This window comes from Nerophis ophidion, linkage group LG10 (assembly GCF_033978795.1).
Source record: "Nerophis ophidion isolate RoL-2023_Sa linkage group LG10, RoL_Noph_v1.0, whole genome shotgun sequence".
Taxonomy (NCBI): Eukaryota; Metazoa; Chordata; class Actinopteri; order Syngnathiformes; family Syngnathidae; genus Nerophis; species Nerophis ophidion.
In genome coordinates this window covers 54,712,559-54,727,913 of record NC_084620.1, presented here as the reverse complement: position 1 = coordinate 54,727,913, position 15,355 = coordinate 54,712,559, and the positions used below count along the sequence as shown (strand labels likewise).

The 15,355-nt window shown below is 44.0% G+C and overlaps 1 protein-coding gene across 1 annotated transcript in view; it reads right to left on the bottom strand.

The window, feature by feature from the left end:
• Positions 1–13,279, bottom strand: part of LOC133561304 (uncharacterized) — a 32,644-nt gene extending 19,365 nt beyond the window's left edge. Inside the window, exons 1-5 of the mRNA XM_061914669.1 lie at positions 13,199–13,279; positions 11,066–11,234; positions 6,560–7,318; positions 6,174–6,488; positions 1,270–1,350 (exon numbers count right to left, since the gene is read on the bottom strand). Of these exons, the coding sequence (XP_061770653.1) occupies positions 1,270–1,350; positions 6,174–6,488; positions 6,560–7,318; positions 11,066–11,234; positions 13,199–13,279 (1,405 nt within the window). The remainder of the gene's footprint in view (positions 1–1,269; positions 1,351–6,173; positions 6,489–6,559; positions 7,319–11,065; positions 11,235–13,198) is intronic.
• Between the last annotated feature and the right edge of the window lie 2,076 nt (positions 13,280–15,355).

Below are 15,355 nucleotides of genomic sequence, written 5' to 3'. Positions count from 1 at the left end.
ATCAAACATAATAGTGAAAGTCCAGTCCATAGTGGATCTAACATAATAGTGAGAGTCCAGTCCGTAGTGGATCTAACATAATAGTGTGAGAGTCCAGTCCATAGTGGATCTAACATAATAGTTGGAGTCCAGTCCATAGTGGATCTAACATGATAGTGAGAGTCCAGTCCAAAGTGGATCCAACATAATAGTGAGAGTCCAGTCCATAGTGGATCTAACATAATAGTGAGAGTCCAGTCCATAGTGGATCCAACATAATAGTGAGAGTCTAGTCCATAATGGATCTAACATAATAGTGTGAGAGTCCAGTCCATAGTGGATCTAACATAATAGTGAGAGTCCAGTCCACAATGGATCTAACATAATAGTGAGACTCCAGTCCATAGTGGATCTAACATAATAGTGTGAGAGTCCAGTCCATAGTGGATCTAACATAATAGTTGGAGTCCAGTCCATAGTGGATCTAACATGATAGTGAGAGGTCAGTCCAAAGTGGATCCAACATAATAGTGAGAGTCCAGTCCATAGTGGATCTAACATAATAGTGAGAGTCCAGTCCATAGTGGATCTAACTAATAGTGAGAGTCCAGTCCATAGTGGATCCAATATGATAGTGAGAGTCCAGTCCATAGTGGATCCAACGTAATAGTGAGATTCCAGTCCATAGTGGATCTAACATAATAGTTGGAGTCCAGTCCATAGTGGATCTAACATAATAGTGAGAGTCCAGTCCATAGTGGATCCAACATAATATTGTAAGAGACCAGTCCATAGTGGATCTAACATAATAGTGAGAGTCCAGTCCATAGTGGATCTAACATGATAGTGAGAGTCCAGTCCAAAGTGGATCCAACATAATAGTGAGAGTCCAGTCCAGAGTGGATCTAACATAATAGTGAGAGTCCAGTCCATAGTGGATCTAACATAATAGTGAGAGTCCAGTCCATAGTGCATCCAACATGATAGTGAGAGTCCAGTCCATAGTGGATCCAACATAATAGTGAGATTCCAGTCCATAGTGGATCCGACATAGTAGTGTGAGAGTCCAGTCCATAGTGAATCTAACATAATAGTGACAGTCCAGTCCATAGTGGATCCAACATAATATTGTGAAAGTTATACACTTTGTCTGCTTGTAAGTACTCTGTGTGTTTGTGCTGCCGAACATGCTCCTCTTCTTGTAAAACCAGCAATGTGACGACGACGCGCCGGTACTTTTCAAACAGATTTTAGTACCGTTTTTGATTTGTTAGTACCACGAAACTGTACCAGTACCGTTATATTGTACAACCCTGGCAGGCGGTCTGAGACCCAGGTCCTGTTGGTCCAAAGGAGCAGAAAGACTCAGGTCTGTTTGAACCGGAGCACACGTGACAAGTGTGCATGCATCCTAATAAGTTAAATACCAATGATTGTTGTCAGGATATAATTCTCTGCATTCGACCCATCCCCTTGTTGACTTATTGGGAGGTGAGGGGAGCAGTGAGCAGCAGCGGTGGCCACGCCCGGGAATCATTTTTTTGGTGATTCAAGCCTTTACGGAGGTAAAGCACAGTGAAGACAAAGGAAGCGTGAGCGGCAAACAACCCCGCAGCTGCGAGCGCTCCCGAGGACGCGGCCTACTATCAGAAGCCAGATCTGGGGCCAGGTTTTGTTTGAAACCCGTTTCCTCCTCCAGACAAGCGCACCCCCACCAGTGAAGACCCTCAGGTGTGGCGGCGTCATAGAAGGTGAAGCGGGCGGGTGGTGGTTTCGCCTGCGAGGCCTCATTAGCAACACTAATCAGCGATGACTTCTCCGAGTATCACAACACAACGTCGGGAAGTGAGAAGATTAGCAGAGGGGGGGGGGGGGGGGGGGGGGAGCACTCGCGGCCCAAGAGGCTTTCCTCACGTTACCAAGGCACAAAAGAATAATAAACACGGAGGCCCCCCCAACATGTACACGCCGAGCCTGCAGTGGAGGATTTGAACACCGACCCGCCATTGTCGCACTTGAAGGTCCACAATGGAGCGACTTGAGCGGACTCTCGACAGCAGACTGCCGCTGTCAGCGCCCTTCTTGTCTTTGTTTGGAGACCCTTGGACTCCGTACTGACACAAACATGAATATGCACACACAAATGTCACAATCTCACCTTTAAAGGCCTACTGAAACCCACATTTACCGACCACGCTGAATCTTTTGCAATTTCTTCAATTAATAATGGAGAGGTCAAAGAAGAACGACGTAGGTGGGAAGCGGTGTATTGCAGCTGCCTTTAGCAACACAAACACAGCCGGTGTTTCTTTGTTTGTTGTGAAGCTTTAAATATGGGACAGGGTGGTCAAGCACACGTCAACCAACAGGTTTCGGTGAGAAAATTGTGGTAATAAGTCGGCTCTTACCAAACACATCAGCGGAGCTTGCGTCTTCCTGCAGCAGCTGTGACTTTTTTGGCACCTCCATGGCTTCCATCAGAGACACTGGTGGTCAACACACCCCTCGGACTTTCAGGTATGACTTTATAATCTCACTAAAAGACTAGTAACCCAATAATCGGATAAGGGATTTTCCAAAAAGTTCCTAGTAAATGTGTCTAATAACATATGAATCGCTCTCACTGCCCTCGCCTTTTTTTCTCTCTCTAATGCAGGGGTAGGGAACCTATGGCTCTAGAGCCAGATGTGGCTCTTTTGATGACTGCAACTGGCTCTCAGATAAATCTCAGCTGACATTGCTTAACACGGTAAGTAATGAATAATTCCACCAGTAATCAGTGTTAAAAATAACGTTCAAAATATAAAATATTTTCATGCATTTTAATCCATCCATCCGGGTTCTACCGCACCTGTTCAAGAAGTCGCTTTAATGGTAAGAGGTATTTTATTTATTGTTGGTTAGCTTCAGAATAACAATGTTATTAAAAAGAATAAGAGACTTATTATACTCTAAAAATGTTGGTCTTACTTAAAAACACACGCCTTTAGTTGTATTCAGTCTTAGAAAATATATTATATAGCTCTCACGGAAATAATTTTGAAAATATTTGCCTTGTATGGCTCTCTCAGCCAAAAAGGTTCCCGACCCCTGCTCTAGTGCTTCACTCTAACTTTCCTCATCCACGAATCTTTCATCCTCGCTCAAATTAATGAGGAAATTGTCGCTTTCTCGGTCCGAATCGCTCTAGCTGCTGGTGGCCATGATTGTAAACAATGTGAGGAGCTCCACAACCCGTGACGTCACGCGCACATCGTCTGCTACTTCCGGTACAGGCAAGGCTTTTTTATTAGTGACCTAAAGTTGCGAACTTTATCGTTGATGTTCTCTACTAAATCCTTTCAGCAAAAATATGGCAATATCGCGAAATGATCAAGTATGACACATAGAATGGACCTTCTATCCCCGTTTGAATAAGAAAATCTCATTTCAGTAGGCCTTTATTTTGGCAGGATTCAGTACGTGATTTGTAGCAAACTTAGGAAATACTTGACTTTCTGTGAATTCTAGATATATATATATATATATATATATATATATATATATATATATACATATATATATACTTGAATTTCAGTGTTCATTTATTTCCACATATACACACACATAACACTCATCTACTCATTGTTGAGTTAAGGGTTGAATTGTCCATCCTTGTTCTATTCTCTCTCACAATTTTTCCAACCATACTGTATGTACGTACAGTAGATGGCAGTATTGTCCTGTTTAAGAGTGTCACAACATTGCTGTTTACGGCAGACAAACTGCTGTACGATAGACGAAAACGTGACTGCTGTTGTTGCCGCGCTGGGAGGATGTTAATGAAACTGCCTAACAATAAACCCACATAAGAAACCAAGAACTTGCCCTGGATCATTCTACAGTTATAACGTCATCGGGCTGACACGCTGTTTATATTGTGGGAATGCGGACGTGAAAACAGGCTGTCCTCGCTCAGGTCCGCATGGAGCTGGAGGGGGCGTGGCCTCCAGCTCCGCCTGAATTTCGGGAGATTTTAGGGAGAACATTTGTCCCGGGAGGTTTTTGGTAGAGGCGCAGAATTTGGGGAGTCTCTCGGAAAATCTGGGAGGGTTGGCAAGTATTTTTACCATAAGTATCAACCTCTATCACAAAACTGTTTTTTAGGCAGGAATATTTTTGGGTTAAATTGGGCATTTTCAAGCGTAAAAACGTGGCTGATTCAAATAAAAAATATCAATACTAAAGTAGTATTAGGAACAATTTCCTTTGTCTATCAAGAGATGAAGTGAGTTATATTTATATAGCGCTTTTCTCTAGTGACTCAAAGCACTTTTACATAGTGAGACCCAATATCTAAGTTACATTTAAAGCAGTGTGGGTGGCACCGGGGGCAGGTGGGTCAAGTGTCTTGCCCAAGGACACAAGCGGGAATCGGACCTGCAACCCTCAAGTTGCTGGCACGGCCGCTCTACCAACCGAGCTATACCGGCCCAATAGAGTTTGTCTAAGTCTAAATCTAAGTCTTTGTCTAAGTCTAGGCTAATAGATGAGACCAAACCAATCAGAGCTTGGTGTTCAGTATTGTGTCCTCTGATTGGCTCAGCCTCGAATATATATATATATATATATATATATATATATATATATATATATATATATATATATATATATATATATATATATATACACACATACAGTATATACATACATACTGTACTTTTGGTACCTGCTGATCTGTATTTGGGATTCGCATAAGTCCTGAAAATTTGCGCGCGTCCACCTTTGTAGTCCATGGCAACAGCGTAGTTGATAAGCTTCTTCTTTTCCTCTATATTCTTGTTATGAGACATTCATCCTCCACTGTTGCCATTTCTAATATAAAGTATTATAAAGTTCTCACTTATATCTGTCAATGAACTCGCCATGAAAGCGCTAAAACATACCGGTGTAGTGCCTTTACATTTCACCCGAGCAACTTTAGTTATTATAGGATCCCGGTCGGGCGTTTTTTCACGGGACACATTTCCGGCGTTGTTCTTGTTGCACTAGTGAGTCACGGATGAGGAGACTCTGCTCCGTTATTGATTGAAGTAAAGTCTGAATGTCATTAAAACAGTTAGCGCCATCTTTTGACACTTCTTCCACTCCCGTCCTTGCACGCTACACCGCTACAACAAAGATGACGGGGAGAAGACGCCGTCGAAGGTGAGCCACATAAATAAGACTGCCCACTAAAGCGTCTGTCAGAAAGTGACTTGAAGATGGTCTGTAAATAACTACCACCACAAGGAAGTCTTTTACATTTAGAGAAAAAATAGTCCTAATATGACTCCTTTAATGCGCCCTATAATCCAGTCCTCCTTTTGTATGAAAATAGACCTGACTAGACCCGCTCATCGGCAGTGCGCCTTTTGATCCGGTGCGCCCTACGGTCCGAGAAATACGGTAATATAGCTCTTAACGTTCTTTATGGAATTTGTTGATTAGGAGTGATGGACAAAAAAAAGATTTGTCGGACATCTTGGTGCAGTTAGAGTCCGACATTGAGAACCTCCCCCAGAAAGGTTTGGAATAAATTGGGATTATTATGCAGCTCTATTCGCTGGTGACATTGGCCGTGAAGAGAACAGCGGGCTACACCGCCCCCGCCCTACCACCTCCCCCCTACCACACGGAGAGTAGTCCGTGTCCCGGACAGAAAAGAGAAAATCCCCACACAATTTCCACATTGTTCACTTTCTTTTAGAGGAGTCAGATGTCAGCGGCCCGGGCCTTTATCTCCGTGGCCGACGGTAAATTGGCGGACGCGGAGGTATTCTATTGTGGCGGCCCGTCAGCGAGCGGCGGCCCGTGTGGATTTATGACCATGCCGTCCTCCGCGAGCATGCAAAAGAGTAAAAGAGTGAAGACGGGGGGGGCGAGGCGGCTAAGAAAGACGGCACACGAGGGGCCTCGCGGCTTTGAACGAGGAATCAAACGGTACCAGCTTATCATCAACTGGGCTTTCTCCTCGCTGAAAAGCAAAGCTTTCTGGGTTATTTATTGCGGGCTGAGGGGGGGGACACTGGTGCTTTCACAATGTAATGACGGGGGTCTTTGATTTCATCCCGTCTGGAGTCGATCTTTTTGTCCCTTAAAGGGGACGTCCAGCCAAGCTGAGGACAATCAGGCCCTAAGGAAGGGGAACGGGACGCATGTGGGACTATTCTCACCTTTCAGGGCGGAGATGGGAGGCTGGACGGGTCGGGGGCCAGACTCTGGATGGGCCGCAAGGGCATACGGGGTTGCTCTTGGGGCAGACAATGTGGCCGAGGGCCTGTGAGGAAAGTCCACACCATCGCCACTGTGACGTTCCTCCACCTTTGTGATGTCAAGCGTATTTAAAGGACCGACAAGGTTTGAAGCTGCCCTAAGTGGACCGAAACGTGTGCGATCGTCCTCAGGCGTGGAACCATGACCACCGGATGACTGCAACACTTGGCGACGGCTAGACAAGCTGTCCAATGGGTCGAAGTCTCTTATATGTTCTGCGAAAAGAACAGACAGTATGATTAGGTTCTAATGCTAAACAACACCTACTGCTAAAGCCAACATTCACCCGACAGGACGTTGCTCCTGCAGCTGGCGAGATCGGTGCTCCGGCTGAAGAGACTGGAGGACGGTCGACTGAAGAGACTGGAGGACGGTCGACTGAAGAGACTGGAGGACGGTTGATTGAAGAGACCGGAGGACGGTTGACTTAAGAGGCTTGAGGACGGTCGATTTTGGAGGCTTGAGGACGGTCGATTTAGGAGGCTTGAGGACGGTCGATGTAGGAGACTTGAGGAGGGTCGATGTAGGAGACTTGAGGACGGTCGCTTTAGGAGAATTGAGGACGGTTGATTTAGTAGACTTGAGGATGATCGACTTAAGAGACTTGAGGACGGTCGATTAAGGAGACTTGAGGATGGTCGATTTGGTAGACTTGAGGAAGGTGGATTTAGTAGACTTGAGGACGGTCGACTTAAGAGACTTGAGGGCGGTCGACTGAAATCCGACAAGGACTCTTGCGAGGCCTTGGAGCTCTTACACCCAGCAGGGCTGAGACTAAACCCCCAGTTTGGCACTCCAGCTCCCGCGGCGGACACTCCTGTAGGTACCTCAACCTTCTGACATCCATGGTCTTCATTGACATGACTGGAGATTCCTGAGCCTTTGCATTCTTTGCCTTGTGGTCTAGCAGCAATGGAGCGAAGGGTCTCGTGTTGAGAAGGTGGAAGAACGGTGGAAGACCGTGTAGCAGCAGAGATGTGTGGCAGAAAGGGAACTCGGTGGGATCCTTCCTTCCCAACATTTGCTCTTCTGTTATGGACGTACCCTTCAGCAAAGACAACAAAACATCACCATTTAGCTTTCATACAGATCATCTGCCTGTGACATTTTCCTTCCCAGAGGAGGAACCCAGCTTGGCTTGCCAACAAAAGCCTTGAGAAGAAAAAATGCGCCACTGGAGCAGCTGCCCCGTTTCCCAACTTCCACGCTTCCACAATGCGGGAGGCCGGATTCATATCAGCTACAGCTGGGAAAACAAACACTTGCGGCTTTTTAAAGAAGTTACTGGAGGAGCGCCGTTCTTTAGTGATCAACCACCAAAGTCTTCCAGTCTTTGTGAGCTTACCCCTGACCTCACAAAGACTGATACTGCTATGGCGGCCGTCTTCTTCCGACCATTGCTCTGTGCGATGGAGACGGACATGTTTTGCTCAAGTGAGGATTTGTAATCCTTCCTCTCGCTTCCTAGCAAATCCATCATTCCTCCGGCTTTCCTTTCAGTCGTCCACAAACTCCATCTGGCCCCGCCCTTCCTCCCTCTCCCGCCCCCTTTTGCACACCCCTTCTTTTCTCTTCACTCCTTTCTCCTGCTGGAACCCTGATTATACGTGTGAGATGGGGGGGGTGCAGGGGGGGTCCCAAACAATCTCCTCTTGTTTCGGGGAGGGGGGCTACTGCTGCCAAGAGGAGTCAGCACATTGCGGCACTGCTCCGATTACAATACACCGCCATTCCCATCTGTTACACACACACACACACACACACACACACACGTGTACGGGAGTGTGTGTACTGACGTGCATATGAACGACATGTGTCAGGGTGCAAAGCCACGGCGGCTTGCTTCAGGCGGCGGGGTTAAGGGCGATTGTGCGGAGGGCGAGCGCCATATGGTGGAATAATTAGTTTTAGCTCGCCATGCCGAGATATGCACGCCCCCCCCAACCCCAAGCCCCTTGTCTGAGTACATCACACGGACCCTGCTGGGGTCTTAAGGTGAGGGCAGGACGACATGCCTTCACGTCAGAGGACCAGCCCTGAAAGGGTCTCCTCGGCCCGGGCCACCAGGAGGGCGGAGCTGCGGGGACTTGAGCAAAAACAACCGCAGAGGCCTGGAGGCAGTGGTGTGATTGATTGATTGAAACTTTTATTAGTAGATTGCACAGTACAGTACATCCATCCATCCATCCATCTACTTCATCCAGCTCTTCCCCGGGGATCCCGAGGGTTTCCCAGGCCAGCCGAGAGACATAGTCCTCCCAACGTGTCCTGGGTCTTCCCAGTGGCCTCCTACCGGTCGGACGTGCCCGAAACACCTCCCTAGAGAGGCGTTCGGGTAGCTCCTCTCCATGTGGAGGAGCAGCGGCTTTATTTTGAGCTCCCCCCGGATTGCAGAGCTTCTCACCCTATCTCTAAGGGAGAGCCCCGCCACCCGGTGGAGGAAACTCATTTCGACCACTTGTACCCGGGATCTTGTCCTTTTGGTAACAACCCAAAGCTCATGACTATAGGTGAGGAGTGGAATGTAGATCCACCGGTAAATTGAGAGCTTTGCCTTCCGGCTCAGCTCCTTCTTCACCACAACGGATCGATACAGCGTCTGCATTACTGAAGAGGCCGCACCGACCTCACGATCCACTCTTCCCTCACTCGTGAACAAGACTCCGAGGTATTTGAACACCTCCATTTGGGGCTGGGTCTCCTCCCCAACCCGGTTATGTCACTCCACCCTTTTCCGGGCGAGAACCACAGACTTGGACTTGGAAGGGCTGATTCTCATCCCGGTTGCTTCACACTCGGCTGCGAACCGATCCAGTGAGAGCTGAAGATCCTGGCCAGTTGAAGCCATCAGGACCACATCATCTGCACAAAGCAGAGACCTAATCCTGCAGCCACCAAACCGGAACCCCTCAACGCTTTGACTGCGCCTAGAAATTCTGAACACAATGGGTGACAAAGGGCAGCCTTGGCGGAGTCCAACCCTCACTGGAAACAGATCCGACTTATGGCAGTAAGTCGGACCAAGCCTTGACACTGATCAGACAGTCCAGTACTCCATTCTCTCTGAGCACTCCCCACAGGACTTCCCGAGGGCACACGGTCCAATGCCTTCTCCAAGTCCACAAAGCACATGTAGACTGGTTGGGCAAACTCCCATCCACCCTCAAGGACCCTGCCCAGACTAAAAAGATGGTCCACAGTACCACGACCAGCACGAAAACCCACACTGCTCCTCCTGAATCCGAGGTTGGACTATCCGGATTAGCCTCCTCTCCAGTACACCTGAATGGACCTTACCGGGAAAGCTATTTTTTCATGTTTTTTGCTATTTTAATTTTGACAGTACCACATAAAATATGTTTTAATTGCTGATGCGGGTTTTTTGTTTTTAAATACGCCAGGAAATAACCAGTTTTGTACACTGTTGATGTGTTTCAATGCCCCGGAGTGCGCAAATGTTTTCCTGTATAGCAGGGGTCACCAACCTTTTTGAAACCAAGAGCTATTCTTGGGTACTGATTAATGTGAAGGGCTACCAGTTTGATACACACTTAAATAAATTGCCAAAAATAGCTAATTTGCTCAATTTACCTTTAATAAATAAATCTATATATATATATAAACAATGGGTATTACTGTCAGTCATTCCGTCCTACATTTATTTCTCTTTTGGGGAAGATTTTTTAAATGATGAAAAAAACATTTAATTGAACGGTTTAAAAGAGGAGAAAACACAGAAAAAAATGAAAATTAAATTTGGAAACATAGTTTGTCTTCAATTTCGACTCTTTAAAAGTCAAAATTTAACCGAAAAAAAGAAGAGAAAAACTAGCTAATTTGAAACTTTAAAAGAAAAAAAAAAGAAAAAAAATATGGAACATGATTAGTAATTTTTCCTGATTAAGAATAATTTTTGAATTTTGATGAAATGTTTTAAATAGGTTAAAATCCAATCTGTACTTTGTTAGAATATATAACAAATTGGACCAAGCTATATTTCCAACAAAGACAAATCATTATTTCTTCTAGATTTTCCAGGACAAAAATTTTAAAAGAAATTCAAAAGACTTTGAAATTAGATTTAAATTTGATTCTACAGATTTTCTAGATTTGCCAGAATATTCTTTTTTAATTCTAATCATTATAAGTTTGAAGAAATATTTCACAAATATTCTTTGTCGAAAAAACAGAAGCTAAAATGAAGAATTAAATTAAAATGTATTTATTATTCTTTACAATAAAAAAAAAATACTTGAACGTTGATTTAAATTGTCAGGAAAGAAGAGGAAGGAATTTAAAAGGTAAATAGGTATATGTGTTTAAAAATCCTAAAATCATTTTTAAGCTTGTATTTTTTCTCTAAAATTGTCTTTCTGAAAGTTATAAGAAGCAAAGTAAAAAAATGAATGAATTTACTTAAACAAGTGAAGACCAAGTCTTCAAAAGTTTTTCTTGGTTTTTCAAATTCTATTTGAGTTTTGTCTCTCTTAGAATTAAAAATGTCCAGCAAAGCGAGACCAGCTTGCGAGTAAATAAATAAAATTTAAAAAATAGAGGTAGCTCACTGGTAAGTGCTGCTATTTGAGCTATTTTTAGAACAGGCCAGCGGGCGACTCATCTGGTCCTTACGGGCGACCTGGTGCCCACAGGCACAGCGTTGGTGACCCCTGCTGTATAATATTTCTCCAGCCATGGTCATGTGGCGACTTCAATGATGGCGTTTTGAGAGGTGATCATTGAAGTCAGACGTCACAGAAGGAAACCCACTCCACCCCCGCGTCAATCCTCTCACCTGGCGGAGCCCGGTAGGACCCGCTGGCCTGCTCCCTGCCCTCGGACGGAGGCCAAGGCCTGGACTTGGAGCTTAGGACGCGTGGGGGTCTGAGGCCTTGGCAGTGAGTCTTCATGTGTGCCAGAAAGCGAGGACACACGGGGGGAGGACGCCTGGGACTCAGTCGGGTCTGCGGAGGGAAGGCAGGACAAGGAACTGTGGAACCATGCGTGTTTATAGGCCATATTTTTTCATAATTGTTTGGCTTTTCCCAAAAATAAATCTCATTCTATCATTCCGTGTAATGTGGTGTCCAACAAAGATCAGGTGAGAAGCACTATTGAATTCACGAAAGAACAACAAAGTACATCATCCTTTACCCCGCATTCCCGTCTTTGCCAAGTAAAAATGATGTCAAATGTTAATTTATACATTTCATTCATCATTTTTATACTTTTCTGCATGTAAAACTATCACCATGCTCTATAAAATGTGTTTTTTCTTCAGAATTTTGGGTGTCTGGAACACATTCATTGGATGTATTTTCTATTTTGTTTCAGTTTTCTAAGCATTGTTTGGTCTTCCAACCTTCCATCCATCCATTCTCTACCGCATGTCCCTTTTTTATGGAACAAAAATGAAGTTTTATACTGTAGTTAAAATAGTGGTAACGACATAGGACAAGGCTGCCCCAAAGCTAAATTAAGGTCCATAGCAGAATTAGAATTTTTTGACACATATATATATATATATATATATATATATATATATATATATACATATATATATATATATAATGTTTTTTAATGTAAAATTATGTTTATATTTCTTAAAAACAAAAAAAATCAGACTTAAATAAAATGTCATGTACTTAAACTAATTAATGGGAATTACATGATTCAATAATTTAGGATTTTAGTGCAAAATAAAAGAATTAGTTGCACATGTTTCTGACAGAACCCCGACTACGATTTAATTAAATTGATTTTACAAAGTTTGAATATTTCCCCCCCCTGATTTAAATATGTAAGGTACAATAAATTAAGTCATAAATATGAATAAACTGTTCATACAATAAAAGGAGAAAGTTATGTACAAGTTCCACTTCTGCAACCCACCGCACGTAACTGTGGTGCGTTCAAGGACCATCAATTAAAGTTGGAAACAGGCTTCCCTGTAGTTGTTAAAGACACGGGCGACTAAACCTCCATTAGTTCATGTTAAAGTACCAATTATTGTCACACACATACACCAGGTGTGGTGAAATTATCCTCAGCAATTGACCCAGGAGGGAGGTGAGGGGAGCAGTGAGCATCAGCGGTGGCCACGCCTGCGAATAATTTTTGGTGATTTAACCCCCAATTCCAACCCTTGATGCTGAGTGATAAGCAGGGAGGTAACGGCTCCCATTTTTATAGTCTTTGGTTTGACTCGGCCGGGGTTTGAACTCACGACCAACCTACCTCAGGGCGGACACTCTAACCACTAGGCCACTGAGTAGATGGCAGTCACACATGAGAGACACGTGCAGACTGCAATATTAAATCATTAGCTCAGTTGGACCTTGAAGCCTGCAATCTGTTTCAAAAAAGTTGGCACGAGTGGCAAAAAAGACTGAGAAAGTTAAGGAATGCTCATCAAACACTTATTTGGAACATCCCATAGGTTAACGAGCTAATTGGGAACAGGTGGGTGCCATGATTGGTTATAAAAGCAGCTTCCGTGAAATGCTCAGTCATTCACAAACAAGGACGGGGCGAGGGTCACCGCTTTGTCAACAAATGCCTGAGCAAATTGTTCAAGAACAATATTTCTCAACAAGCTATTGCAAGGAATTTAAGGATTTCACCATCCACGTTCCGTAATATCATCAAAATATTCAGAGAAAGCCCCTGACCTTCGATCCCTCACTGCATCAAAAAGCGACATCGGTGCGTAAAGGATATCACCACATGGGCTCAGGAACACTTCAGAAAAAACACCGTCAGTAACTACAGTTCATCGCTACTGTCATGTCTGTTCATGTTTTTGTTTAGTTATGTTCTGTTTTGCTTATGACTCCATTGTTTCTAGTTTTTGCACTTCCTTGTTTGTCTCATTACCATGCCAACTTCACCATGTCCTCATGTCACACACCTGTTTTCACCTAATCACCACAGTAAAATTTAAGCCCGTCTGTTTCTGTTGTCGTCCTGGCAACATCACCTCCTTCTCACGTCCGTCTCCTGCACCCATGCTGCTTTTCTCATACCCTGGTCACAGTAAATTTTCTTGTTATTTATGCCACCGTGCAAGTTTTTGTTTCATGTTTATAGTTTATTGCCTTTGTGCTAGTCTTTTGTTTCCTTAGTCGGTATTTGTACCGCCATTGTGCGCGCATTTTGTTTGTTCCTGTTTTTAGTTACAGTGTCAATAAAAAAAGATGTCTCTACCTTCACGCCATCGCCGTTTCCACTTTATTCGCTTTGCACCTCGGGAAAACAACCCACGTCCAAGTCCAAGCTTGACAGCGACATCTGTAAGTGCCATTTATCAACAACACCCTATAAAAAAGAATAGCACATGCTCTTGTTTGATTACTCAGTCTATTAATACAACCCAGCAGGCGGTCTTGATTAGTCACATTTTTGCCATGGAAAGTGCGTACGGCAGGTTTTTGGGCGTACGCAAGCTTAATACATGAGGCCCAGGCTCACCATTGGCCTTAATGAAAACATGCCCGAAAAATGGTATGGATGCAAAGGATGGTTGGAGTTTGTGGTGGTTTATAATATTTTTGCCAATAGTGAGAGTCCAGTCCACAGTGGATCTAACATAATAGTGAGAGTCCAGTCCATAGTGGATCTAACATAATAGTGAGAGTCCAGTCCATACTGGATCTAACATAATATTGTAAGAGTCCAGTCCATAGTGGATCTAACATAATAGTGAGAGTCCAGTCCGTAGTGGATCTAACATAATTGTGAGAGTCCAGTCCATAGTGGATCTAACATAATAGTGAGAGTCCAGTCCATAGTGGATCAAACATAATAGTGAGAGTCCAGTCCATAGTGGATCTAACATAATAGTGAGAGTCTAGTCCATAGTGAATCTAAGAGAATAGTGAAAGTCCAGTCCATAGTGGATCTAACATAATAGTGAGAGTCCGGTCCATAGTGGATCTAACATAATAGTGAGAGTCCAGACCATAGTGGATCTAACATAATAGTGAGAGTCCAGTCCATAGTGGATCCAACATAATAGTGAGAGTCCGGACCATAGTGGATCTAACATAATGTGAGAGTCCAGTCCATAGTGGATCTAACATAATAGTGAGAGTCCAGTCCATAGTGGATCTAACATAACAGTGAGAGTCCAGTCCATAGTGGATCTAGTTAATAATGTGAGAGTCCAGTCCATAGTGGATCCAACATAATAGTGAGAGTCCAGTCCATAGTGGATCTAAAATAATAGTGAGAGTCTAGTCCATAGTGGATCTAGTTAATAGTGTGAGAGTCCAGTCCATAGTGGATCCAACATAATAGTGAGAGTCCAGTCCATAGTGGATCTAAAATAATAGTGAGAGTCTAGTCCATAGTGGATCTAGTTAATAGTGTGAGAGTCCAGTCCATAGTGGATCTAACATAGTAGTGAGAGTCCAGTCCATAGTGGGTCTAACATAATAGTGAGAGTCCAGTCCATAGTGGATCTAACATAATAGTAAGAGTCCAGTCCATAGTGGAACTCACATAATAGTGAGAGTCCAGTCCATACTGGATCTAACATAATATTGTAAGAGTCCAGTCCATAGTGGATCTAACATAATAGTGAGAGTCCAGTCCGTAGTGGATCTAACATAATTGTGAGAGTCCAGTCCATAGTGAATCTAACATAATAGTGAGAGTCCAGTCCATAGTGGATCAAACATAATAGTGAGAGTCCAGTCCATAGTGGATCTAACATAATAGTGAGAGTCTAGTCCATAGTGAATCTAAGAGAATAGTGAAAGTCCAGTCCATAGTGGATCTAACATAATAGTGAGAGTCCGGTCCATAGTGGATCTAACATAATAGTGAGAGTCCAGACCATAGTGGATCTAACATAATAGTGAGAGTCCAGTCCATAGTGGATCCAACATAATAGTGAGAGTCCGGACCATAGTGGATCTAACATAATGTGAGAGTCCAGTCCATAGTGGATCTAACATAATAGTGAGAGTCCAGTCCATAGTGGATCTAACATAACAGTGAGAGTCCAGTCCATAGTGACACGTTGGCGAGGCATAATGGATGCGTGTTGCTACCCCAGGGATGCAAGAGGACCAGGACAGGC